General features: G+C 36.4%; 1 protein-coding gene across 1 annotated transcript in view; it reads left to right on the forward strand.

The window, feature by feature from the left end:
• Nucleotides 1-15,345, forward strand: part of CGNL1 (cingulin-like 1) — a 45,823-nt gene that overhangs the window by 8,873 nt on the left and 21,605 nt on the right. Inside the window, exons 8-9 of the mRNA XM_010283949.1 lie at nucleotides 14,339-14,545; nucleotides 14,846-14,950. Coding sequence (XP_010282251.1) covers nucleotides 14,339-14,545; nucleotides 14,846-14,950 — 312 coding nt within the window. The remainder of the gene's footprint in view (nucleotides 1-14,338; nucleotides 14,546-14,845; nucleotides 14,951-15,345) is intronic.

Genomic DNA, 15,345 nt, shown 5'->3' on the forward strand with positions numbered 1-15,345 from the left:
AGTCTGTATGAGGGTGAGAACAGGAACAGTTTTCAGATGTGCATATATGTGCTTTGTGAAGTTATCTTTGCAGAGACAGCAGCTAGGAATTTATTGAAAGTTTTTTTTTTTTTTTTTTGGTAAAGGAACAGGTCTCATAAAATTTTGAGGATTATTTTTACAATGACAGTTATTTGTGTCTTTTCTGAGTCCTCTTCCCTTGTTTTATCTGTCATATATTTGAGAAAATTTCTAAAGGCAAACTGTGCTTGACAAATGTAAGTCAAAATTGTAGGCCCAGCTTTATGCTTAGAAATGTCCATGCTAACTTATATCTTTTACCCATACATCATTAGTGTTAGGTGAGTTGCAGTTATCCTACTGGTCGTGGCCAAAAACATAATGTAGAACTGAATTAAAATTAAGATTGAAACTTGAAAGACATTTCCAAAGCTTTATATGCTTTATGAGCAAAATAGGAGGACATATGGAAGATGCTGGATAGATACTGTATGACTGAATTCTGATAAAGAGTATTCTTTTAAGGGATTGTTTTTAAATGTGCGATTTTCTTCAGCGGTTAGAAAAGTTTATATACACTGATTTGTTTCTGCAGCCTAGGACTTCTACTTGAGATTGTTTGGCTTTGCTTAAATGTGTTGTTTCTCTTTGTTTACATCATCATGAAGAAATTTGACTCGCCTGACCGCTTGAACGGAACTAATTTTTTTTCTTTGAGAGAAAAGTAGAACATTTAAATTACAATTTTTTATTATACAGTAATTGTAGTGACAGCTTAACCTCAGTGAACCATCTTTCGAAGTTGCTGCATGGTAATTTACTGTATTTCAATTATGGAACTGTAATTACGACTGACAAGAAATGAAAGAGTAGTCTGTGTGGCATAACAATAACGCAGTCTGGGAAATGGCTCTATGACTGGGGTGCTGTGGCTTAGAGATAGTTACAAATAGCATTTATTTACTTGCATGACATAGTCTATCTAATAGTAAATTTAATGAGATGTTCAAAAGTGAAATTTAATTAATTAATGTTGCTCTAAGCACTAGTTCTGCTCTTCTGACTTTACTTCGATTTTTGTTGTTTTTATTTTAAGTAAAACTTTTATTATGCTTAATTGGAAGGTGTGGGGTTTTTTTAAATCTCAGTAGTGATAGTACCCTTAATGGTTTTTTTGAAGCCCAGCATTATCTCTATGCCTGTTGGCTGAGATCAGTTGTCGAGTTTGACATACCATCTATCAGGAAAGTATAACCAGTCTCTGCAGGGAGTTAGGCGAGTGATCTGCTGTGGTCTTACATATGATGTTAATTATTGGTCTTACAATTAATCTGGAATGGAACAACGTGTGTGAAAATAATGTTTTGTTCAATTAAAGCTGCTTGACCTGTTAAATTTTTTTGGTAAATATCATTGCAAGCTGGAAAAATTTATATTGGATGGTGGGATACAAGAAATTTACATCAAAGGTCAGGGGAAAGGGCCATTCGATTGGCCTATACACACACAAAACAGGTGTGTAAATGCTGCAATAGTGGTTTATACAGAAAATACGGATACTGATGTTTGATATATCAAAGTACATCGGAGTCTGTATGTACAAAGATGTTGGTTCTCATGTTGCTTCTGTATAATCCAAATTGACACACTGAATAAAGGTGTTTTGGGTTATATATTACGCTGAAAAGGAAGGTTTTGCAGGGAGAAAGGAAGTTACTTTTGTGCCAGTGTTAAATGGACAGAATTTTTCAGCTGCTGGGGAAAAAAAAATTCAGATAGGTTGGCAAGTAATGTACAGTACATTTAGTTTGTGTGATTAGAATGCCACATAGATCTGTTTTGAAATCATGTTAGAAACATACTCAAGGTTATCTGATACGAGAACAGAGCAGGGTTATTTGTCATGTGTGGTTCTGTTCTCTTGCTCACTAATGTGGTAGGTTGGAGTTTTGTTTTTGTGTTTGGGGTTTTTTTTGTTTGTTTAAATAGAGGTTATTTTATAAGGCCACAGATATTAAGATATTAATTTTCTTTCCTACAGTTTACTTTTTTAACTCATTTTTGTGTTATGTCTTTTGCTTGTAGTGGTCTTGAGATGGCTGTGATTCCTCTTAACTTAATTCATTGTTTATTAAGACTGAGACCAGACTATTACCGTTTAACAATAGTAAAAGTTTCTCTTCCGTAATATATCTCTGTGGGATAACAACTGCCTTTAATTTAATAATACCTTTAAAAATTAATGTATTTCTAATTAAAAATTAAAATTCCATCACTACAATTGCTAGAGCAGAAATGAATATGAATCCCCTCCTGGTTTTAATGTAGTACAAAAAACTTAATCTGACCCTACAAAACAACAGGACAGACTTGCACTCCTTAACCATGAGTGCTCTGTCACTGTGGGTGAAGTGCCTGTTTCAGTAAAATTTGGAAACAGCTTTTGGCATGTAATCCTGTAGGTAAAAGGTTGTAGCAGATTGCAGCTGGTACTGTTCAAATTCCACTGAAATTGTATCAGCTCAGGAGTACAGTTGCAAACTGCACAGCACTGTCAAATATATGTATGTTTTGAGAAGCAGTCTGTACAAATTATGTTGTTCAGAAAAAGCTGTAATCATCACATTATGAAGAGGCTTACGTAAGCCTGACCTTGACTGATTTATTCAGGGTTCATCATACTTCTGACCTTGTCTTCAAAATGATAAAACAGATGCTCAGAGTTTAGAAGCTGATTCATTTATCAACACATTTAAGAATGCAATGAAGCCTGTGGTCAGTGAGCTTTAACTGTGTGTTAAGACGTGTGATATGATTAAAGAGAAGAAATAATTTTACCAGAGAAAGTTGTAGAAACAGCAAAATACAGTGGTTACCTTCTGCACATGTTACAAACTAAAAGTGCACTCCTTTAAAATAAGAAAATAATATAAAATTGTGAGCATTGTAGATTAGAAGAAGGTTTGTCTTTGGTTTTGTTTTTTCTCCATCTGTAGGAAGTGATTGTGAATTTAGGTGAATCTAGCACAGAGCTGTGAAGAAAAAATCTCGCACGTAGAGCAGAAGCTTAACAAAAACTAGCTTAAGCATTATAAATGATACTGATATATACTGTGTATGCCTTTCTTGCAGAAATGACTTGGCATATGTAATTTAAATGTAAAATGAAACAGAACTGAATTTACTATACTCTGAGAACCTATTTTGTAGTAATGCTGTACAAGCACCAAACAGTGGTTGCCCAGGTTACTCAGAGTAAAGTGAAGACATAATTGATTGTGGAGCATTGCAGAGACACTTTGGTGTATAAAGTGATAGACAAATTTGATGTATATAACTGTAAAATGAAATATATGGAAAAAAACAATAGGTTCCTAGCTAACTTGGACACTCTAAGGTGAAATCTTGGGGTTGTAATAAATAGCTTTATAAAAATATTGTCTTGATAGCAATAAAAGAAACAAATTACATTATAGGAATTATTTGGGCATAAGAATGTCATTATACCCTTGTATACATACATCCATAACTCATCTGAATCTGCATCCTGAATGCTCTGAGTCTGGTCCGTTCACCTCAAACAAGACCCACAACAATTGGAAAAGGTTTGGAGAAAATGAACCAGGATTTCAAATGCCACTGGTGGGTTTTTTCTTTCCTCTGCTTGCCTGAGGCAACCTTAGCCATGTTGAAATAACACTTTTTTTTGGTTTTATTTCTATCTTAGAAGCTAGTTGGTAACTGGTCTAAACTGTATACAGAGTCAAAGAAGAGTGAAGCAGAATAGTGGAGTCCCAGTCAATGTTTCCTCTTTTATGACCTATCCCCAACCCCCTTCATTTCCTGCCCTCCTTTACCAGCCCTCTGAAAACCTGGTATGTTTTTGATTGATTTCCAGTGTGGTCTTACAAACACAGATGGAGTGGGGGAAAGAGAGGGAGGCTGCACAGCCAGAAGCATGACAGTGGAAGGAAGGCTGCAGGCACTCCTTAAATAAGCATCGTTATTGGAAACACATATTTTAGAACTGTATATGGGAAAATCTGGGAGACAGTTTTGATTTGTATTGTTCTAAGTGTTTGCTCTGTGCGTGGAAAAGAATTTGTTTGGTAATAGCATCATGCATGTTTTTAGGCACCTAAATTATGGAATATTAGCTGTGTTGTCAACACGAATCATAAACATGCCTCTAAAGCATACTGAAGATGTAACTTAGTGACTTTGGTGCTAAAGCAAGCTTTTTAAGATCCAGCTCCTCTGGTCTTTAATTTCCATGCAATTTACTCCTCCATTTATTTAGTAGGGACATGTGTTTATTTGGATGCAGGCAGTACCATGAAACTACAACTGAGTGTTTGTTATACTATATGTAGAGTCAAGAAAGCCTCTGAGCAAAACTGTCCTGCAAAGTTATATTTGAGTTGGATTGGACCACATCTAAAGAAGACAAAAAAAAAAAGAAAATCTGTTTTATATATAATAGTCATTTCACCATCGTGAACCTTATTCAGCCAGAACTATTTTAGTTAGTCTGGGTTGGGAAGGGGAGTGGTTTGCTTGTGGGGTTTTATTGTTTCTGAAAGTTGGCAGGAGCCTGTGCAGTCAGATACTTCTTTAGTTCCATCAGGAGAATCTCTAATCCTTATCAGCAGAACACAGTATATGTACGTTCAGGTGATCTGTCGTGTGAAAGTCTATGTTTATGCATGTGTGTGAAGTGTTTGTGTAAGTCTGTTCAGTAGGGGTACGATCTGAACACAGAACTAGTTAATATTTTACGCTTTGCAACAACTTCTGACCTTCAAAAACTGTTAGTTTTTCAAGTAACAGTTGAGCAAGTCCAAGTATGTCATGATATGTAGCTAAGAGGATAATATGACATTGATATAGCTACTGGTCTTAATATTAAGATATTAATACTTTTCCTGGCTCTGGATTTTATAACTATGTAAATGTTAGGTCATGCCAATGTTGGGAAATTTTGTTTAGTAAGCTCTGTATTAAAACAAACAAACAAAAACATTCTCAATTTTAAAATGTGGGCATTTAAATCTTTCATTACATCTCATAAATGAAAACCTAAATAGTTTTTTAAATAATATTAAGGATGTGATACCATTTAGATCGCTGAAAATGGCCTTGCAAGAAAACAGTTCTTCTCTAAACTGTCAAAAGTGAATAATTTTTAACCAGTTAGTAGAATGGCTCTAGCTGAAATAGAAGGAAAGACAGTCTGACCTGCTTGTAAATTTGTGCACTTGCTTACTGAATAACCTCTTGAAGTACAACTGAGGATTTAGGTTGATTGCAGTGTACCTCACTGAGAGATGAAAACACACTGACCCTTTTAATAGGTAACTAATGACAGTTAACTTCCAAAGGCATAGCCATGTGTAAAGTTGGCTAGGCCTCGTTTTGAGTTGGTGGGAAGAATTAATATAATCAGTGTAAGGTAGAAAAGCAGTAAGTAAAGCTGTTTAGGACATTTAGTCGCTCTTCCAGAGGCTTGAGGTTGGTTGGTTGTTTGGTGGGGTGTGTGCGTTGGTAGCCTAACAGTCCATTTTGCTTTTAAGGAGTTTTCACATTCCTTTTTTAGAGGTATGAGATTTTATTATCCATACTATCCGATGTTGCTGTGTTATTCATCCCAGGGCTTCAAGCTGCTTTAAGAAATGGTGTCTGAGGTTAGAACTGCCTAAAGGTACACAGTGGGGAAAAATACCGGAACTACAAACAGAACTACAAACAGAAATAAAGACCTGTTATTTGTATTCATGAGCCTTAAAAACTAGATGACTATACCTGAATAATACTGATTTCAGAAGCTGTCTTTACTGAAGAGCTAATAAGGATTACAATTAAAGGGCTGTCCCTATGTTGAGACATAGTATGTTTGTATTTTTTTCCTTGGGTGTCAGTCTTTGGGTGTATGTTAGTTTGGGGGTTTTTTTGGTTTTTTGGAAATCACCTGCACCAATCACCTAGGGAAATCGGTGTCTATTTTTTTTATTTAAACTTGATTTGTTTATATACAAAAAGGAGAGGAAAAGACAATAGAAAGGAATTTGATATCTCCCATCATTGCTACCTCCTTATAATCATCTGAGGGAACTGGGTAGATCTGAATCCCTGAAGCCACATGAAACTTTTTACATGTAGTTCAAAAAGTTAAACAACTAGTCCAGCGTCAACATAAAAGGGTGGCGCGTGAGACTTGAGAGTTGGTTTTAGCAGACAATATCTTTCTTGATACCTTAAGTGTTCCACACCAGGAACAGAATGAAGTGAGAAGCCATACTCTTTTTTTCAGAAGGTTTTGGAAGATTATTGTGCCATTTACTTTAATTCCACAAGTATGAATATGGAAAGAATATTTGAAAGTCTGTTACTTTCACAACTTCTATTTGTGCTCTAGCTCATTTTGAATGGAGATTTATTCTTTAGATTTGTACTTCAAGTATTGCAATTAAAGAACAAACAGTTAATTGCATGAATTCAGTTTTACTCAGTTGAACTTGATTCTGAAAGGAAATGTAAAGGTTGTTAGAAAAATTGGCTGAGTTGTGCTTAATAAATGTTCAATCTAGTCAAAATTTAACAATTCTAATAAGCTGTGAATGAGATACTTAGCTTCCCCTCACTTTAGCTCTTCCTGTATTTTGTTTAAAGGGCTCTAAAGGTCTTATAGTGTGCAGTCACTGCCAAAGGGGAATTTCACCAGCTGAAACACTGAAGTCAGCCAAAACCATTTTTTAATGATCAGTTACACAACCACTCTCATGTCTTTGCCAGTGTTGAGGGTGTGGTAAAAAAAGGTGTGGGGCCACAGAACATTTTCTGCATTCCTATACAGGAGGTTTTTTGCTGCATTCAGGTTGAAATAGAATATTTAATTTGTATCTCAAGGATCCTGTTGTGTTCTGTCTAGTTTCTTTGGGTTTACACAATAATGGATGGTGGGAAGGATTTTGATGCCTGCTGTACTAACTGAGCTTCATCTCTGATTCTTTAAATATGTTCAGTGCTTGCACCAAAGTTAAGAGTAGAATAATATATAAATATATTTGCTTTACGAAGATTTCTGCAACAAAGGAGTTGGAGAAATATTTATTACTTTATTTAAACTTGGTCTTGACTAATTTTAATATATTTTAAAATATTTCTGGACACGTGTACAACTATATACAAGGTCACAAACCCAAGATTTATTAGATTAATTTCTCATTAGGCAAAACACCTGGAAGAAGCAGGATGAGAAGTGAGGGAATTGAATTTCAGTGCTGAAGTTCCCTCATGAGGAGCGACTTCCTCAGGCCCAAGGCTGAAAACTAAATGCTGCATGCATATGAACTCCAGTAGCTGTGACTATGTGGGCTCAGAAAAGCAGACCTATGCTAGGTAGAACTTTATAAATCAGGTGTATGTACCAAATCATACAGTACACATATACATGTGCATGCTTTCTCCCACTTTCTTCTCATCCATCTGTTATGACTTAAAACTAGCTTTGTACTCACTTAAACACAATGTTAGAATATTTCATTTATCAATTTTTTCAGACTTCAGTCTGTTCCTGCACTCGGTACATACTATTAAAAACTTCTTCTGAAGAGGGAATTATATTGATTATTTCACAGACTTTAATTCCTTTTCTCAGCATAGCTGCAAGCTCATGAGTAATGTTATTCCCTGTACTAAGTATAGGAAAGTAAGAGGTAGAGAGGTAAGTGTCAGAAGGATCCATTAGTTGTGCATGTTCAAACTGAGGAGCTTTGATATATTCAGGGTACAGTTTTTGCTGACTTCAGCTGTAACTGTGCACTCAAGACTTTGGAAACCAAACCCTAGTGTCTCAAATCAAGCATCAAGGAAATCAAGCAGCATGAAGTTATCGATCCCCTCTAGAAAGTTGTGGTTGAGTGACTTGCCTCAGGAGCTCTTTGGCAGAGACAAGAACAGAGTCCAGATCTCCAGAGCTGTATTTGAGTACCTTAGCTGTGAAACTATCCTTTCCCTTACTGCCTCACTCATTTCCGCAGCACTCCTTTATTTCTGCAGTAACAGCCGCTTTCCCTGTAAACTCTCAACTTGTTCACAAGATGATTGACTAATCCTTTAAGCTTCAGAATTAAAATATAGGAGAACTATTAAAAAACATCAGTGGTTATTGATCGCCATAGATTATTTTCTTCCATGTATGATCTTTTTTTGTGGTCAGAAACTGATGTTTTTTGCAGTCGACCATTCTTTTAGGATTTGATAACTTGTTTTATTCATGGTGGTTTGAGTCTACTGCTGGGCTAACAACTAAAGCTGCTGCATGTGCAGTATGGTACAATGACAGTGTCAGAATGTAGAAGCTTATCTTCAAGCAGTCACAGGACTTTGTATTGTGGGACCTCATCACTACAGCTATGTTTTCTTTCTTCTAGACAGGCTTCTTTTTCTTTTTTCAGCTTTTTTTCAGAAATTTGCAACGCATTTCCAGCTTCTTTTACCTAATATCTGTAGTTTAAGTCTGCTGATAAGGCTTGCTCAGTCTTAAATCATGAGTTTAAACATGATAAAATTTGAGAAAGCATAACAAAATATTTCATGTGTTCAAAAATAATAAATGAGAAGAAAGTATGAGTGTTTAAGAAGTTTAAGAAGTCTGCAAGGACGTGGGTATTAAGAGGAAGGCATTATTCCTTAAGAAATTGAAGAGATGGAAATCTGAATGTGAAACAGGCTAAATGTAGGGAATAGAAGGCACTGAATGCCCTGGAAGACAGAGTGAGGACAGGCAGATAAAGCAAATGCAGGCAAACAAACATAACAAGGAAAATGCTATAGGTTATTTTACCTTGCATAAATATAATTCCATAATACAATATAGTATAAAGTTGCTTTACTTAAACATACTGCCACAACTAGCAAGTGGGAGTAAAAAGAAAAAAGCATGTTTTGTATGTCATTGGGAAGAAACTGCAGTCTTGGAATTGAGATATATTAATTTTAAGATCCCAAGAACCTACTTCAATGTTTAATACAATTTATTCCTCATGTGCCCCGCCCCCCCCCTTTTTTTTTGGAGGGTAGGGGTTTTTGTTGTTTGTTTGTTTGTTTTGGTTTTAAGATTTTTTTTTTTTTTTTTTTTTTGGTCTGACAAATATGTTTGAATATACAGTATTTAACTTTAGCTTTTGTCTTCAGGAATCTTGTTTAACCAGTTTTGTCTGTTATGTGCTCTGTGTTTACGTACGTAATCTCATTTCAACTCTCTGAAGATGCTGTTCCACAATTCTGTGAACTAAAGATGATGTTATATTAACAACATTTGTTAATGTTTCATATTCAACTTAAAACATTACTTTGTGACCTTTACCCAGTTTTGTTGCCATGGGTTAAATTTATATAGACTTAGTTAAAATGATTGCCAAAACTTTACCATCATCCCCAAATATTAAATGTAGCAATATAAAGGATTTATGAATGGGTACCAACAAGAGTCGTTAACTGATGTAGTGTCATTAAGCCTTAAGAACCTTATGTAAACTCACACTGTTTATGTACAGTACCATTACAAATAAGTCATGTGAGGACTAAAGGATATGGATCCACTGCACAATCTGTACATCTGAGTTTTTCCTGGCTGACTTTTTTCCTCATTTGTACTTAACTAGTCCTATAGTATTCAGCTATCCTTCTGCTTTCATCCTCATCACTCTAACCCACTCTAATTTAAAGCTCTTGCAAGCAACTTTCAACTCCTTTTTTGAATGTGTGAGCCAGCCACTGAATTTTAAATGAAAGCTGTGCCTTCTTGCTCATGAGACAGAACCGAAGAGATTAGGATTACCTCTGGCTGTTAGCAAATACTGTCTGTTGTACAATCTAAACTGTCTACGCTATTGCCACTTTCAGTTTTAGCCTATGAAGTGCAATGTTTTGCATTCAAACTTTATCAACATACATAGTAATTTCTCTGTAATTTCAATGCAGTGGTTTCCATATCTCCTACTGGCATGATTTATTAGGGCAATTTTATGCAAAATCTAGTGGGACATCTCTAACAAGAGAGTGGTAAATTTAACAGTATGGTCTCTATGTGAGTAATAGTGCTTTCTATTTGCTTGGGACTGGTTGAGTACACTGCCTGTGTGGTAGGGTTCCATAGTCAAAGGACACTATTTCTGCTTCAGTAGTGTCCACGTATGATTTGATAGCTTCTGGCCTGAACCTTATGTAACTGTGTGTGATACATGGATAGGAATCTATCTCCACTGGGTTCTCCCCTAATGGTGTCGCTATAAGGTCTGTCAGAACTGCATTTCAGTGCTTGTCTCCTTTGCATATCCCTTCTAATGATACCTAGGCTCTTTTCTATCATGTTCACCTGTCTTCCCAAGAGAAGACCTGGAGGGGAGGTGGAAGGTGATGTGGGGTGCCAGGTAAGACTAACAGTGGAGAATAGGAGAAGGGAAGAGGCATGGAGTTTTTTGATACCGTAACTTTCTGTGGCAATATCCCACAAGATGTGGCATGTATTGCCAAAAGCTATTATAATCCAGAAGCTTCATTTATGCCAGTGAAGAGCTCTGCATGCAATTCTCATTATGCTGTAGGTAAGTTAATATATGCTTTTTTTCTACCTAAACCCAGCTGTGTAATTTGACTCTTTCGGAGAAGTGATGCTATGTGTGCATTTTCTACTCAAAGAATATCTAAATTGTATTTGTGTGGTTTGACTTTGTTTAGATTTTACTACCAAATTGAAGATACTCATGTATTGTTTTCTCTAATGTCATCCCAAATGACATCCTGAAGGTGATCTTCCATGCCTTATGTGTATAGTACAATTGCGTAAGGTAAACTGATAGGATAGATAACTCCTATGTTTCTTTTCAGTCTTATCTGACACGCGTTGAAAAGACGTTGAAAAAATAATCTACAGTGAAATGTGTATTTTGAGGAAAATTTCTCCTATTCTCCCCAGAAAATATGTAAGAAAAATGCCCACTCTCCAACTACAATACAGTAAAGCTCCCCATATATACTAAGAGAGTTTTCCTACCATCTTAAAAAAGTGTGTGTGTATATTTGTTGTTGGTATTTTTTAAGACATGCCCCTTCCAGGTGAAAGAAATGAATTTTGTACTTAACGTGCTAGAGAGTTTGTTTGGGAACAGTTTGTTCATGTGAAAGTGTAACCCTTGTAATGATGCCAAGGTTATTCCAAGGCAGCTGGAACTTCAGGCAGGTTTTACTTATGTACCCAATGTATTTCCAAGATTTTATATTAGGTTAATAAAGATAATGCAACTTGCCCTTTATGCTTCTCTACCTTTTATATATGTTCACCTAGCATCTTGCTAACTTGCTGAAATACATAGTGAAAAAGGAGGGAGAATACCAGTTTAGTGTAATTCTAAGGGCTGGAATAATGTTCTAAGATACATATAGCAAAAGCCAGGCTGGAGCAGATATCTAGATATGACTGCATCTGTGTAGGCTGAACTTAATTTTTAACTTGTTAGGTTAAATACATTATATGTGTGTGTGTATATATGTATTTCTGTATGTAGATCTGGGGGTTTTGTTTGGTTGTTTGCTTTTTTGTGTGTGCGTGTACTTTGAAGTAAATGGTGCTTCCTATGTTGGGAAAGTAGAGCAAACCATGGTAGATGAGGTAGTGGCATCTTCAGATACAGTGTGGGTCTGCTGCAGTCCTCTTACTGTGCACCCCTGTGTAGGCGGTTGGATGAAAAAGAACAGACAAATCAGCATTCCTTTCCCTGAACTCCCCAGCATGCCTCAGCTGCTTTCAGTCAGCTCCAGAAAGGGGAAATGAGACAAAAAGGAGCCACTGGTGGAGTGCTTGCTAATTAGTAAATCTTTGCTTTATGCAAAAAAAGAAAAATCAAAGGTATATATAAATGAAATTTCAGTATGTGAGAACTTAAAGCATCAACAGAGATTTATTTCAGAGCTTTTTAACTAGTCATGTAATTAGAAGAACAAGTTTTTTCAGTATTTTCGAAAGACCAAAACTTGTCAGCCTGCTTATGCTGCCAGATTTTGTATAATAAGTTCATTGACCCTGTAGACAGTCTGAGTGTTTTCTGAGTTACCGCTTTATCAAACTAATTTGCATGATTTTAAAGCTGTTGCTTGCTAGAAAACAATCTAGTGAGGACATACTTCGTAAACACCCTTATATAACTTTGCTTATCCCTTTTGGGGGTGGGGAGGGGAAAATTAGGAGCTATGATGAAAAATACTATAACTGAAAAGTGATTTTCATGCTTTCATAAAATATTTCATAAAATAGTTTGGTAAGAAACTACTCTGTAGGATTTCCGTTGTTTTCACACAGATAAACACAATTTCACATGCAAAAATATTATGCTTCGGTAATTAATGTGTAATTACGTATTGTCACCAGATAATATAAAGGCCAAAGGTATAAATGGATTCAAAAAGGATTAGAGAAATTAATGGATGATACATTCATGACGGAAAAACAGCGAGAGCTGAGAGTGTGTAATGGGGAAAGGCTCGCCCTGCAGTTCTTCCTCCTCTTTTTCTCTGTAAACATCAGCTGCGGCCACTGGAGAGAATACCGGTCTAGAATGACTCATATATCTGTTCTGGTGTTCTTACTGTTGCTGAAGGCAGTGGGCCTGTACATGAGAACTGGATCTTTGTACAGAGTATTGCTTTGTATCAGACAGACCCCGAATGCCCAAGAGCAAGAACCACAGCTTATATCTCAGATTCTTTTATGTTCTTTGGAAGGGATTCAGACTGACAAATAAATGAAGAGCAAAGATTAAATCCTTCCAGCTCTTTACTCCGCAGAATTAAATGTTTACAGGTACATACCTGGTCTGTGTTATAGTGTAACAGTATAGATGGTATAACAATATAGACACATACTTCCACTCATGGTTTCCACAATAAACGGTAGGGTGTTTTAGAGAGGGTAAGTGGTGAGACGAAGGTGTTGATCAGCTCTGATAAAATTACATGCTGCAGCCAGTTGCCCTGCCAAAAAAAATCTTATCACCACATGTGATAAATTGTGATGAGCATTTTATTATAATTCATAATTTGTCTTTTGCTGTATCTTGATATGAGTTTCTGAAAAAACACAGTGTATCTTTTTGTCTTTTTGATTACAAGTTGAGTTCAATAGCTAAACTTCCATCCTCAGGCAGTAACTGAAAACTAAGGAGGACTTCTACTGAGTAAGTATAGCCCCAAGTGTGGACTGTATGATATGCAGGTAGAACTGCACCAATGCCACTGTAACATACTTCCAGTCTCTATTGCTTGCTCATGCCTGCTCACCATCTGCTTTTCTGTGGTGACAGCACTTTGTGGGACCATGTTTTTTGAAACAGATTGGGACTTCTTTTTCAGTAACACCTCTTCACCCCCACCCCCCCCCCTTTTTTTTCCCCTTGGTGTCAAGATCTCTTTATGATATATTTATGTGTGTCTGTGTATATATTACAGTTGATACTGTTCCCTAAGTCGATTTACTCTGCAGTCCCACAAATAGTTCCATGGATGTAGAGCATTGTATGGTAGTGCTTGGAATAAGCAGGGGGGCCAGACTGCCTAAATTTTGTGTTGCTGTGGAAGATATTCTTCATCAATATGTTCTTCCATAAAGGTCCATATGGCTTTTCATGTCTGTTACATTTTTTCAGATTACTTGGAGTTACCTAACAATGCGATTTGCTAATGAAAATATTTTAGGCCAATAAAGAGAAAGATGTTAAGGTGAAAACTTCTCCCAAGTGACTAGTGATAGGATGAGAGGAAATGGCCTCAAGTTGCGCCAGGGGAGGTTTAGGTTGGATATTAGGAAAAATTTCTTCACCGAGAGAGTGGTCAAGCATTGGAACAGGCTGCCCAGGGAGGTGGTGGAGTCGCCATCTCTGGAAGTGTTCAAAAAACATGTGGATGTGGCGCTTCAGGACATGGTTTAGGGGACATGGTGGCGCTGGATTAATGGTTGGACTTGATGATCTTGAAGGTCCTTTCCAACCTAGTGATTCTGTGATTCTGTGAAATATGTGACGGCAGGCATGAGACTGTTCGGATGCTGTATGATACTTCAGCATGTAGGTATGCCTGAGGAAAAAAATGTTCCTTGTGTGTTCTCCCACAGCAATATGAATACTAAAAATACATGTTTGTAAAGCATACAGACTGTAATTTAAATTCTTGGTTGACATTTAAATGTTACAGCCTAGCTATATTTTCTGTGATGTCATATGAAACTTCTGTTGGAAAACAGTATCTTTTTTTTTTTTTTAAACATGACATAATTTGTTTTCACTAGAGTGCTGCTGTCCTTGCCAGTGAAAGAAACACTGCACAAGAGGTGCGAAATAGTATAGAAAATCAAGTCAAAGAGCTGACTGAGGAAAATGAGCAGCTGAAGAGAACAGTTGATGAACTGGAGAGTAAAATTAAAGAATTGCACAAACAAATTGATAATATGAAAGGAGAAGAAAATTCAGTGAAGGAAAAAATAAAGAGGTATGAGGTAAGTTTAAGAAAACAAGCCCCTTAAGTAGTCTCCTTCCTGTTTGCAAAGGATACATTGTAGAACAAAAACTGACAAAAGAGAGGATGGGCAATGTTATTGGGAAGGCTAAGCAAAACCAGCAGGTTTTCAAGAAGCAGGATGCGGTTTGCATCGGTGAAAACCAGTTTAAAGCAAGTCACAGCTTGGAACTAGGGAGATCACTGATAGACCAGAGTGAACGTACTTTATAGCTTAGTTTACTTGTCATATTAAAGGCCGTGCCACTATTTCTAAATGTATCAAATCTTATCATTGCAGGAAGAGAAGCAACAATTAGAAGAAGCTTTGAAATATGCTGAAAAGGAGGCAAAAGAATTGGTAGTGTTAAAAAGGTCTTTGGAAAGCCAACTAGAAGATATGCAGGTAAGAACAAGAGCAGTCTTTTTTTCTTCCCCACAATACCATGGATCTAGCAAAATTTCAGGGAGATGAATTGCAAAATAAACTGTTATATTATTTTGAATGTCCATTCAGCTCTGGTTGTGTGTAGGTATTTACATGTAAAAGAATAAAAAGCTGTACTTGGATATGAAGAAAAATCTTGGCAGTAGACAAATACAGGAAATTGGCTTCTCTCTTTCTTTTTTATGAACCTATCTTATTTGCAAATGTTGCATGGAACTGGTATATTTCATCACAAAACCAAAGAAATTTAATGCATGTCACTAGGACTTGCACCCTCTTAAACTCTATATGAAGTCCTCTTTCCACCTGCTACTTACTCTACTTAGTATCCAGGAAAGGATATCCTTCGTCTC

The sequence above is a fragment of the Phaethon lepturus genome, unplaced genomic scaffold, assembly GCF_000687285.1.
Source record: "Phaethon lepturus isolate BGI_N335 unplaced genomic scaffold, ASM68728v1 scaffold3053, whole genome shotgun sequence".
Lineage (NCBI taxonomy): Eukaryota > Metazoa > Chordata > Aves > Phaethontiformes > Phaethontidae > Phaethon > Phaethon lepturus.